Source organism: Crocodylus porosus, unplaced genomic scaffold, assembly GCF_001723895.1.
Source record: "Crocodylus porosus isolate Cpor-Errol unplaced genomic scaffold, CroPor_comp1, whole genome shotgun sequence".
In the NCBI taxonomy this organism is placed as follows: Eukaryota; Metazoa; Chordata; order Crocodylia; family Crocodylidae; genus Crocodylus; species Crocodylus porosus.
The window spans coordinates 37,285,091-37,298,612 of record NW_017728949.1 but is presented as its reverse complement, the minus strand read 5'-3'; the positions used below and the strand labels follow the sequence as shown (position 1 = coordinate 37,298,612).

Below are 13,522 nucleotides of genomic sequence, written 5' to 3'. Positions count from 1 at the left end.
TGCTCAAGTTGGAAAGCCTTTTGAAAAATTCTGAAGTACACAACAGCAACTTGGGTTGCATGTGAGAGCCCAATCTGATTAGATGTAGTATTTAATGAATACTGCAGCTGAAACCTACCTTTTCTATGAAGTGTCTCTACCCTACTTTCTGTCTGACTTAACCTGGCTTTCTGCCTGACTTTACCCTGCTTTCCATCTGACTCCTCAGCCTCTTCTTTGCAGTGATATCAACAGAAAACTTGAAATCGTTCAGTTGATGGTATGCTGTGACCCCTCCATACTGGCTAGTATTATCTTATTGGTTTCTCATGCTACCTGGGACAGGGACTGTTTTTTTGTTTCTGATTTGTCCAACATCTCACATAACAGGGCCCTGGTCCAAGACTGTTGTATCTAGGTGTAAACGTTGTAGTAGTAGTGTGGCAAAACCAACACTACTGTTACAATTAAAATAATTGTTAGATAATTCTTATTTCCTTTGGAAATAGTATGATTCATGCAAGTTATGAATATCATTGTAATAAAAAAGGTACGCAGTTCCAACAAACACACAAGGCTGTTTAAGATGTTATTGGCGGTTAGAAGGTTAACAATAGATATGCAAGAATACACCAAGTACAGTAATAAAAAAACCACTGTGACCACTGCGGCCAGAAGGTAGCAGCTGTGGAGATTTATTCTCCAAGCAAGCGTGAATAAGTAATACAATGCTTCACTTATCAAAAGTTAAGATAAACAGTAGGGCTCACTTGGTTATTACCAACCCACGTACATGGTGAAATATTCCCCGGAGAGGCTATATGCCTCTCTCCCAGCTTAAAGTTGCTGTGTTCACTCTTTGTTTCACATAAAAATGTGATGGGAATTCCCTTGCAAAAATTGCTGGGCTAAGCCTATCACATATTACTCAAGAGGATGGCAGGTCATAAGCAGAGGGAGTAAAATAAACCGTAAGCCATCTGGTAGCTTTCATCTGTCCCTTCTCCATATATGGTTTTTATGAGAGAATTAATCTCTCTTGTACGGCAAATGTCTGATGAGCTTTAGCTTATTAGAAGGTGGACTTTAATTCTCAGTATTGTATTATCTGGTAGGAACTACAGTGGGCAAACTTAATGAGGGAATATACTGCTGTCTGATACTTCCTCCCACTCCCATCTGCCTACTAAACTCATAGGAAATTATATTCAAAATTTAGAATAGAATAGAAAAGGAAGGCAGAGCAGTTCACTCTAGTGATCCAACAGTTTCCCACTTCTATCATTTGTCCCATAAATCAATCTATCTATCTATCTATCTACCCACTCATACTTAAAGGTTATAAAGACTAGATCCTTTAGCTGAGTTATGGCTCTGTTAAGCTACTCGAGTAACATTACAAAGACTGTTATCTGCACCGAGGCCCAGCAGAAAACTGCTGCTGATGTATTTATGGCAGGTCTGGATCCTGCCCATTTGTCCATACCTTTCTTGTGTGGAATGTAATGGGGCCATGCTATGGTCTTGTATTGGTGTAGGTCCATGAAGAGCCTTACATCAGTGGGACAACTTAGAATTGTCTAAGCAGAAGCTGTAAGTAACATCACTATTACAATGGCCTGCTAGACTGAACAGTGCTATGACATGAGAGAACATGGTCCTATTACTATAAAAATAATTAGATGCCCAAACATTCAACAGTACAATTTGAAATGGGTATAGCACTTCAAATTATAAATGCTGTCTTTCAATACTAGCTCTTTGTCTTAATACATCCATGAACTTTATAGCCAGATGTCTGTCATGATAGTACATCTCAAGAGACATCACCCTAGTAAATCCACATCAGCTGATAAAATACAACTTTGCCAGTTGGATACATCTGATGGCGTGTCTGGTTATAAAATACGAAATACAACCAGTCATAATTGGAGTGCTTCCTGTTTTTCATGTAAATTTTACCTCAAATGTTCAGTCCTCTGTGTGCAATGGATTTGACTGGTGAAAGTGTAGTACTTACAGTGTACATAGCACACGTAAACATGAGAAAGTGGAAAATGTTTTTGAGGAGGAATCTAAATGTGACAGTTCCTTGGCTCTCAGCCTGATTGCTTGAGATGTTTGGACTTTACAGCTTAAGAAGTGATTTAAATCATTTGTGGATGAGATTATACATCCATTCACTGTGCTTAGCATGTAAAATATTTCTTGCATCTAGGATGTAATTGGAAGAAAAGCTTTAAAACCATCATCAATCAAATCTGATCTTTATTGATAACATCTCCTGTTGTTAGGGGTTATACAGTTCTTCCATCATAGTAGTGGGAAACTGTGTGCAGCTAACCTTATTTTAATTAAAAGCTCTATTCACACAGTTGCACATGTAAGTAAAAAAAACAAGATAAAAAATAAGACACAGACAGCACTTTCCATTAAAAGCAAAAGGTTGTTTGTTTTCAGTGCACAAATCACTGCAATTTCCTACCCTAATTAGTAGGGTTTCAGCATATCTAATTCATGTTAAGTAGCACTTATTCTGCTAGTAAAAAACTGAGATTAGTTGTGTGACTAAATCCTATTCCATATGAGTAAGAGTTGTAGAATCAGGCTCTAATAAGTACACATAAAGGAGCATCTGTCTGTACACTGTCATCCTTTTACTCAATATATTTACTCCATAGTTTCCATTAACTTTAACCCCGCCCCCTTAGAAATGCCTGGATTCTATCATTCCCTTGACCTACGTGTGTTTCAAGGTTATGTACTTGTAAGGGGGAGAGAGAGAGAGAGACTGGCAAGCCTTTACCATACTATTTCCCAGATCATAATACACTAGTAAATATAAGAGTAAAAATGGGCAGAGTTGAAGTTATAGCACACATTGTGTGCGTTACTGTAGTTGTGGTACTGTTAAGATGTATGGTTTGACTACAGAGCATAAACTATAAGATGGCTTATGTTTTCGTTTCTTAACTGTTGTGATTTTTATGTCAGTCATGTTGGGTACGTAATAACCCTAACAGCTTCACAATGAAGGGCTTCTTCTGTGTTGTAATACATACTAAATAACTTGCTTCTAGTCTGAATCATAATCACCTTTATTTTAAAGATAAATCTTTAGTTTATTAACTGATAGCATGGCCTTATAGCATATTGGGCATGGTGTTTCAACAATGGGCTTATGCATCCCACCTGGCTCAGCCATTCCTTTCTGGAGCTTGCCAAAAGGCTATTTAAAGAAAAGCAATGAAAAGACCCCAATGCAAAATGTGATAAGAAAATGACCTTAAGAATTTTTTAGGTACTATAATTATTCTCTAGTGTAACTCAACTGCTGAAACACTGCCTTTGTCACAAGTATTTCGCCCAAACATCCCTTTTTCTTGCTGATTAATAAACCCAACAAGCATTTATATTTTTCATAGTATTTTATTGAAAAGGTACATTTAAAAAAATACACAGACATTTGACTATTTACGGATTGCAGATAAAGATGTTCTAAAAGAATTACTTCTATTTTGTTCCTTTAGTACCTTGTCGCCCCCAATATCACACAGAGATCTCACCTGAGTACTGCATATTGATATTACCTTTATAAAAGGATGGAAGGGGCAGGAGGAGAGACAGGAAAGAACCGCAATATATTTAGTAAACAGAAAATAAAAGTTGGTCAATTATAAATATTTTGTTCTGTACATTATTGCATCAGGGAGCCACACCATTATGCAGCATTGTTACAAAGGAAACAAGTTTAAAAGTGAAGAAATAAGATATTTATATATAAATACAGAGACCCATTATCTTCTTCAACAATGCACATGAGTGGTGGTAATGTGCAATGAAAAGGCTTGTTTTCCCTTTAATTTTAAACATTGTTTAGCAACACAAGTCAAGAATGACAAAATAAGTTAAATGAAAATATCAAACAAGTAATAATCTTAACTATATGTTTTATGGCTTTCTATTTTTAATCTTTCTAAATAAAATATAAAACAAAAGAAATACATTAATTTAAAAAAAAGCTTCAAAGCTGCGTTGCTTTCAAATATTTGCACAGCAACTAAAAATGTGTAGATCAGACAGGTGATACATCTCTAGTACTACACAAGATACACCAGTACTGGGGTCTAAAACAGTACACAATCCCTGTCAACAAGAGCACACTGAAAAGGAAAAGACGCAATTCAGTATTAAGATGTTACCCACAATTAAGCACTTGGTTAATCTACCTTTTTCACACTAAAATATACCCAGTTGGATTCCAGAGATCTATGTACATAAGTGTGAGCGAGGAAGACCTTAGTGTTCAAGTCAACCAGGAAAATGTTTTCTGTTCCTTGTTTTCAAGGTGCATTGTATACACATTAAAAATATAACCAACAATCAGATACATGAATCTTTGATGAGCAAGTAAGCTTTCAGTAAACCATTCCCAAACAAAGTATTTGAATTTTAAGGAGAGAGATGCTGTCTAGGCATCTAGAATGCAGTACCCATCCATGATCAATTCTGTGACATAGTCAGCTGGGGTTTCACACTGCAGGCATTTCAAAAGAGAAGGACATTTTACAATATTGAATGCTTGCTTGCTTTCCTTTTCCACCTCCTACTGGCCATTGTCATCTTACTATTTCTACAAAACTAGTATGGTGCAAAAAGGATGGATGCTGGAGTTGCACGGATGGGACCATGGCCTGGCCTTAAGAGAGCTGGTGGTATTGCAGGTGCCTGAAACAAAGAGGCAGAAGGACGGGGCGGGAGAGACAGAGCAGATGATACAGCTGCGGCCGCAGCAAGAGGAGATGAAAGAAAAGCAGGTGCCAGGGGCTTAATCATGTCTTTCTGGAATGCAAGTTTTGCCTGAAAAACAAACAAACAAACAAAAAGAAATGTGAATACAGGTTCTATTTCCTGCTTCCATTTTTATGAGTATGAAGGTTAACCCTTACAAAGAATATATCAAATGTTTAGGAAATCTGGTCTTTGAAAGCCTTTTGGAAATATTTACCCACGTTACCTTTTCAGCCCCAAAGACAATTTAAATGATGTAGCCATGTTTACATATACAGCAAGCTATAGAGAAATTATTCTCCACAAGGGTGCTGTGGCACCTATGGATGCTGCCAGATCCTCTGAAGGGGAGGAGGTAAGTAATGTGTGAAGAGCTGAACATGGGAAGGCAGGCTCAACCTTGTCCCTGATCAGCCCCCTGCAAGGAAGTAAGCACTGTCAGATATAAATTAGTTTTTTGAAATTGGGTGCCACTCAATTCACAAAAATTATGGAAGGGGGCCTTGAGTCCATGAAGACTGCCTCAAGTCCAAAAAGTTTGAAAGCCACTGCCGTAGAGTAAGGGCAGGCAGAGAACAGGGATGAGTACGGAAAATTTACCCAAATGAAATACATAAAACTTATACAGGTTACCACTAAGTCAACTCAAGATCGGAAAAGTGAGTCAAGTTCATGATTTCAGCACAATACTACAAAACAAAAATGTGTACTTTTAAATCACTTTTCACTTGCTAAACTAAGTTTTCAAAGATGTAGAAATCAGAGATGGGAAACAACTATTAGTACATCAAGTTCTTTTCCTGCTAACACAGACTTGTTCTTTTCAGTATACTTTGTAGTCTCTAACGCAAATTAAAAAAAGTCATTTTGATGAACGATGGCTCACTGACGTCCACAACATACCGATCTGATACCCATGACATAGATACAATATAAATCCACTAGAGATGGTGTGTTTCAAGGTTATATACTTATAAGGGGGAGAGACAGAGAGACTTATGTCTTGCCTTTATTACTGTAGGTCTCTTATTACCCAGGAGATAACAACATGATATATTACAGAAGTGAACAAGATTAGTGTGACCAGAAGCTATTGAGTGAATAGAGTTAGAGAATGCCTGAAGCATCTTCATTCAACTCAGTATGACTACACTGAACCGCTAATATTTCAACTTTCGCAGAATTCTCCTATGTTTACTTCTCCCATATTTACTTTTTCTATTTGTATTTCTTTATATGCAAATAGTAATGTACCTTTGTATCATGAGTTGTCCATACTCCTCTCTAATGAATCTTTACAAGATTGACTTAACTAGTGAGTAGATAGGCACACAATTTTTACTTAGCAATAGGCAACCCTTCATTAAAGGGACCAGTAAGTCCCTTAGTAAGGAGCCCCAGAAAAGTGTGAAACTGCTCAGAACTGTGGAATTGGGGCCAAAAGGCAGAAAGTGGTGCTCAGATGCCCAGGAATAACATGGGCTAATGATTAATTAGGCAATTAATACTTCTAAACTGTACACAGCTCCAGCATTACACACCAAGCAACACCCACACTACTTTGTTGTTTGCGAGAATGAAAATTAACATGTTCTCAGCATTACACCTTGTGCCCTTCTTCCTAGCTGCATCCATCATTGCTGCATGTTTTCTTAACTGACCAGATAGGCAGCGTGTATATTTTTAAGTCTATAAAGAGAGGAAGTGAACTTAAACTGAGTTCATAGCCTTCATCTAGACTCCAATCCATTCCACATCACACTGTTCACTCTCTCTCTGTAGCAGTAAATAACGCTGCCAAGTGCTTTTTTGCCTTTGAGTGGGCTGACAGAATACATAAATACCTTAAATTCTGATGCTAATACAGATTCTGCCTGTGGGGGAAGAACTCAGAAGGCTTCCTTCTCTGTTAAAGTGTCAGTTCAGTCATCCTCATAGTCTCTCTGCAGTGGCAGTCCCAAGGTTACAAACCCACATATATAACCGGGCAAAGTGAAAGTACTTACTGCTAAAATGCTTGGGCTGCGTTGAAGTTTGTTATAAGGGCTATATTTAGGTTTCATAGGCTTTCCTGCCACTCTGTCCTTGTGCCTTCTGCTGGAAATGTGCTGAAATCAAAATCAACACACTTAGTTGTTTAAAGATCTCAAAGCTTCATGCTTGGAGTTGATTTACTGACTGCATGTACCTAGTCCCTTGTCCTCAAGGCACTATAAAACAAGTGAGACTCAGAATACAGCAGTGACCCCAAAGTGGGATGCAAAGCTTGTATCCTATTTCTTGCTGAGTAAGGCAGAACAATTTTGAGTATATCATATAAAGAATCAAAATGTAATCAAATATAAGATCAAAGATACTACGGTTATGTAGAGCTGATCATTTGGTTCAGTAATGCCTTCTTCTGCCCGAGCAGATTTGAACTCGCATCTCTCACCAGGCAGCTCTGTGCCTGGGGCAGCTAACAATGTTTTGGGCAGCACTTGCTGCTATAGTGCTGATCTCAGCAGTGCAATCAGCCATAGCTATGTTTGTGCACGCTCCCACCCCCCTCAAAGGCAACGCCTAAGGCTGCTGTCCTAATGCCCCCCGCCAGCTCAGTTATGCTACTGTCTCCAACCTCTCAGGAGAGTGCTACCAGCCTAGAGATGTATGATCTCAGTCCTTCCAGCTGACACTGTTCCACTTTGTACAAATACTGTATTTACCTGAATCTAAGCCAAACCTGAATTTAAGATGCCTCCCCCCCAATTATATTCTATATATGCAAAATTTATAAATTTGTTAGAATTTGGTATAGCATTATTGGAGGGTTGTCTTAAATTCATCTCCCTGCCATGGCTACTGCAGGGAAAGCAGTGACTGGGGGTGGGGGGTCAGGAAGCCGCCTTGCCCTCTGCTCCCCTCAGTTCTTCTCCCTGCAGCCTTCCTGCGCCCCTTCAGCCCCGGTTCCCCATAGCTTCCATCTCTTCCTTCCTTCCCCTGCTTACTGTCAGACGCTGCTCAGGCTCTATTCCCTACCAGGTTAGAGAGCACAACACATGGAAGCATGGCCCCTACCAGGCCACACAGCAGCATTGACACTGGTGATTGGCCAGGCAGGGGGAGGAGTTTTCATGTGCTCCATGCCTGGGAGAGAATCCTGCCCAAACCAGAGCCGAGCTGCACACACCAGTAAAGGAGGGGAAAGGGGGTGGGACAGGAGGGGCAGAAGCTGCAGAGGGCAAGCACAGGTGGGGACAGGAAGCTGCTATAGGTCTGACTCTGGCTTTGACTCAGGTTTTGGGCCAGAGCTGCAGCAGCTGCCTGCCCTCTCCCCTTTGCTTCTTTGCAAGTCTAAGACTCTTCCCCCTCCTCCCCTCCCATGATGATTGGGGAAAACCCCTTTTTTTTAGGTTTGAGTAAATATAGTAATTATTAACTACTCAAGGGACTGGAACCATCATGTCCTTACCTCCCAGGTGACTGTCCCAACCACCAAGCTAGAGTCACTTACTTTCTCATTCACTAAATATGATATGTTCATATATTAAAATATATTTAAATATTTGATGCAAAGTTGAATATCTGCAATCGGAGTTGAGTGAGAAACACAACAAAGTACCTTAGACCAAATGCCCAAGTTCAACTCTACTGTTTGCCTGATCTAGGGCATGTTTTGAAATAAGGTTCCTCACACTCTGGGTAAGTGACCAAACTACTGAGTTACTGAATTAAAAAAACCCAGAGGGGACAGCATGTCTCCAGCTTCTCTACATTTACCAGCTGCAGACCCACACCATAATAGTGCACTGCAAGTAGCAGTTATATAAAATTAGCTTCGGAGGTATTTAACCTACCTGCTTAAGTTGAATTTCTGAATTGACATGGACATCACAGATTTCACAATGAAATGTCTTGTTCTGCAGTCCTGAGCCCTTACTGCCATTCTGAATCTTCAGCCTGGATCCAGGTCTAGGATAAGCCTTAATTGGACCCGCACCGTTCCGTGCTTCGACCATTGTCTTGTGTTTGGAACCTGATGGCCAAATAGGAAGAGTTAACTGAAGAACTTAATTTCTTCCAGAGCAACAAATCACAGCAAACTTTATATTTTAAGCATTGCTGCAGCTTCTAACATTTTTAATTTTCTGAAACAAACTGATCATTTATGAAGTAGAGTTGTTAAATCCTCAAGGCTCATATTTATTAACAGTGTTGACTTTGGTCAGTATAGCATACTCTTGCACAAGGAGAGAGGGGGGCAGGGAGGGGCAAAACCATGGTAAAAGTTATAGAGAGTCTGTGCCAAAAAAGATGGACACAATGGATTATCCCCCCCTCGGGTTGTTGCTACTTTCCATTCTGCAATGGAAGGGCTATCTTCAGGGGCCAAGGGAGGATGACAGGAACTGGTTAATCATATTTTCCTACTCAGATTGCCACTGGAAAAGGAAAGATTTGCTCAACCACTTTTAACCCTCCTGCTCATAAACACCAAAATAGGAAGTGAAGTGGTGAAGCACTGTCCTCTTGAGACTCTGAACTGGGGTGACTTCCCTGCTGCATTTTTTGAGTTTGGTATAAGTAGGAGGGAGCAGACGTGTGGGGCATGCTCAAGTATAGAATGAGAAGCCCTAGAAATGCTGGTCTTAATTATGCATTCTTCTACAATCTAGTTGATTTGTGGGGATCATGGCATTAGTAAGTATTGCATTCCAGGGGAGAAAATGCCAAGCAGACATCGTCTGGATTTGTTCTCATTGGCCAAGCTTATTTGGAGCTGGCCTCAATTACCAAAGCGCCGTTATACATCATTCTAAAAAGTGTATTCTTAACGTCATTACATAAAACATATATTTTACTAATACCACAGTATTTGCTAAGGATAAGAAGAAAAAACCTAGCATTCAGTAGAACTTGAACAAGTACAGGATATACACTGAACTGAGAAATTTCACGTTAAGTGGAAGCATCCCTGGAATAATGATAAAGTATGGTTAAGTAACATGGGTTCTAGGATGTTTGTAGAAAATATCAGTTTAGACAATATCTGAGGTTGTGTTAAGGATAGCTTCAAGAACAGGTAAAAGAATGGATCTAGTTCCTGATTACCTGAATTTTTCCATTGCCTTTCTGTGTTCTATCTTCTACTGACCACCTCAATTGACATTTTAACTGACTGTTTTTTTTCATATGTACCGGCCTCTGGCTGCTTTACCACTCCATCCAAGAAGAGCACAGACCATCTGTAGATGCTCCCTCAGCCTGATGAAGGGCGTTTGCGCCTGAAAGCTTGCTAAGAAGAGTTTTTCCAACTATTTGAGTTGAACTAATAAAAGATATCGGATTTACCCAAATAACCTTATCTGCCTATTTCTCTTCAATAGTGCACATACATTGATGTTCAGACCTAAAGTAGTGTTGGAAAGCCAACTCTGTGTCATTTTAATTAACACCTCCCCCCTTGTCACACTCATATTTTGTAGGCACTCACCTGTATTGTGGGCTTCTAGCTGTGAAAGAGAGTTCACAGCTACTTTGCATAGTGAACAGTAAAGTAGTTTTTTGGCTTTTTCTTCTTCTGATTCAGAAACTGTGCTAGTAGCTCCATTTGTGCTCTTGGAGGATGATGTAGATGTTACAGGTGCTAGTGCTATAACTCCAGGTTTGGGTAGGAATGGACTCACTTCAATATTTGGATGCTGACTTGAATTATTGGTTTTTGCTTTCCCTTTATCCTCTAAAAGAAAAAAACAGAGGTATGCTGTAATGTGTGGTTTCCAGCAAATCATAAAACATTCTATGTTTGTGCAGCACTGAGCACTTGTAGGTTCTGGGTCACCATAATTATGCCCAAGGCAGTGATGGGCACAAATCTTTGGACTCTCTTATTAAAAACTTGCCATCAAACTTATACAAGTGTAAGGCTTGGCAGGATTCTATTTTTTATTGCCAATAAGCATTGATTTTGCTTCACACTCACAGACAGATGACAAAATATTTCCATTGCTAGTGATCAACGGTTTTTTTTGAGAGGGGATGTAAGAACAGGCTGCCGCTGCAGTGCCCGAGCAGGCTTCTGCCGATCAGTGGCTGGAGGTGGGGACATGGGCTGGGCACTGTGTATTTGTGTGTGTGTTGCTACCCTTGCCTCCCTACCTCAGTGCCTCCAGGGTGCTAGCCAGCCAGTCCCTCCTTTGTAAACTTGGGTGGGAGCTGGTGGGCACAGCAAACCACTGGTGGCAGGGGGCAGATGCCACTGCAGCAGCTGGAGGTTTCTTTGCTGAGAAGCAGGAAGGGCTGGGGGAAGTGACTGCCGTGGGACAAAGGAAAGCAGGCACTGAGCTTGGCACCACTGTGCACGGGGGCCAGGTGGTGGGCTGACAGCTTGGCAGCCCAGAAACTTCCTGCCATATGCTGTGCTGGAGAAGGAAGTGGGTGTGTTTGTGTGTGTGCATACACATGCATGTAAGTGTGTCTTTGCATGTGCATGCTCCCACACTTCTAATATCAGGCAATCCTGAAAACTTAAATGAATAAAAATCAAAGTAAAAGCTTAAAAATAGATTTTAATTTTAGCTGTCAAAATTATTAAAAAATAGAATATAATTCTGCCAAGCTTAACTGTTGTGGAGTTGACTTCCCAGTCTCTTGGGACACCACTGAAGTATCTCTACCAGAGACTTACCTTTAGGATCAACTAAACAATTTCTGAACAGCAAATTTTTTCCCTTTGGAATGAACCAACTCTTACCAAACAACAGAGCATTTCAAAATAATTCCAGTGGGGAGGATACCAAGAAACTCCACCACAGTCTTGGGACTTCATTTTCCCATTTCAGTTCCCAAGTGCCACATCATCAATATGGGAATGGCTGCAAATATTTAGATAAGATTTTCAAAGAGTGTTTCTTTACTGGAGGGCTCTAAAGGCTCCAACATGTACTTCTGAATCACATTACAATAATTAATCAATCATCAAGCCTCCCATGAGACAGGCAAGTAGGCACTTTTATTTCATTTTACAAAGAATGATCACACTGCAAACAAGTTAACTGACTTAGCTGAAGCTGTAGAGGGATTTGTTAGGGCCGTTATTGGAATGCAGGTGACTTGCACTTGTTCTGCAAGGAGTCTTCTCAACCTTGTTGGCTCTCTTGCTACTGAGCTGGCCCTTCTTGTGACCAAAGGCCATGCTGACTTCCCAGCAGAGAAGCTAGATTATTTATAAGTAGCCATCCAGCAGCTAGGAAGGGTATACAGTGGCCGTAGTACCTTAAATGAGTGTCAGACATGTGTGTGTCAGATGCTATCTCTGGGAATGGAGGTCCCTGACCACCATAAATAACTAACATCCTCTATAAAAAAAAAAATCACACCAAGAGATTTTCAACTGTATTAATTTACATCAGTCTGTCTAATTGTACTTCAAGACTATTTATTCAAGGAAAAAACTATATAAGTATATTTAACATTTTTAGATAAAATCTGAGCTTTACAGTTAGCTAAAGGTCCAGAAGTGCAGCTCTGAATATATAATTGATTATATTATAGCTTACTTATGGGACAAATATTCATAAAAAACAGGCTACAAGATACCAGGACAAAGCAAAGAAAACTTGTGTGAAAAGGAGCAGACAAGAACTCTTTCAAAGCATGGCTTTATATCTTATTTTCTCAAAATAAACTTAAAAGTAAACTAGCTCAACTTAAATTAGCAAAATCCCTATAATATGCATATTGTTTATCTTTAGAGTTACCACTGCTTTAATAGTTTTCTATCATAGTCAAGCAGGTACTAACCTACCACTGATGATAATAAGGGTTTTCAGAAGGCCTGTGCAAACAGGGAAGTATTCTATTCAGATTTGGCCTATTCGGAGGACAGTGATTTGATTTGGTGAGTCGAATCACTGTCCCCATTCGATTTGGCTGAATCAGAATTGCAGATTTGGTGCTGATTTGGCATTGATTCAGAGATTTGGCTCAGCTGGGGAAAGGCAGGCACAGTCGGGCAGCTGCAGGTTCTTCTGCAGCTCCTCTGGCTGTGCCTGCCTCTCCCTAGGCGGGGGCAGTTGTGGGAGAAGTGTCCATGGATGCCCTGCCCAGCCCCAGCCGCCACCTGGTCTCAGCCTCTGAGAAAAAGAAAAAGCCCCACACTCACCAGTTGCAGCAGCAATGATTGGAGCTTCTGAGGGCTCATGGCAGAGCCCCCCTCGTGTAGTGTGGGGCAGTGGGAATTGCAGTCCCTGTCTAGCACCTGCACGGCAGCTGCCCCATGGTGCGAGTGCAGTGTGGATCTACAAGCCACTGTGCACTGTCTGGGAGCTGGGGCCAGTGGGGCTGAGTGGTGTTGTACTCTGGGTGACTTCTGGAACCCCGGCTTTCAGGCAGTGTGCGGTGCCCTGCCGAGCTGTGCTGCACTTGTGTGATGCAACACCGGCTGTGCCGGGGCCAAGTACAGGAGGGGCGATCCCCGCTGATCCCTGCGATCCCCGCTGAACCTCTGCCATGAGCCCCCAGAGGTTCCGATTGCTGTTGCTGGAGCTGGTGAGTGCAGGCCTTTTTTTTTTTTTTAAATAAGTGCCAGGAGGCTTGGGCCAGGTGGGGGATGAGGCTGGCTAGGGCAGCCATGGGAGCTTCTCTTGTGGCTTCTCCAGATGTGCCTGCCTCTGTCCCATTGGGGGAGCCACAGGAGAAGTCCCCATGGCTGTCCTGCTGGGCCCCATCCCCTACCCAGCCTCAGCCTACCAGTACTAAAAAAAAAAAAAAA

At 41.0% G+C, this 13,522-nt stretch overlaps 1 protein-coding gene across 2 annotated transcripts in view; it reads right to left on the bottom strand.

Annotated features, from left to right (window-relative positions):
* Positions 1-3,401: 3,401 nt before the first annotated feature.
* The window catches only part of ZNF385B (zinc finger protein 385B), a 322,138-nt gene continuing 312,017 nt past the window's right edge, over positions 3,402-13,522 (bottom strand). The window contains exons 6-9 of one of the 2 annotated variants that reach the window (XM_019554589.1): positions 10,244-10,489; positions 8,607-8,785; positions 6,777-6,878; positions 3,402-4,839 (exon numbers count right to left, since the gene is read on the bottom strand). In XM_019554589.1, coding sequence (XP_019410134.1) covers positions 4,621-4,839; positions 6,777-6,878; positions 8,607-8,785; positions 10,244-10,489 — 746 coding nt within the window. In that variant the 3' untranslated portion in view covers positions 3,402-4,620. The remainder of the gene's footprint in view (positions 4,840-6,776; positions 6,879-8,606; positions 8,786-10,243; positions 10,490-13,522) is intronic. The other variant, XM_019554590.1, reaches the window with a different exon arrangement.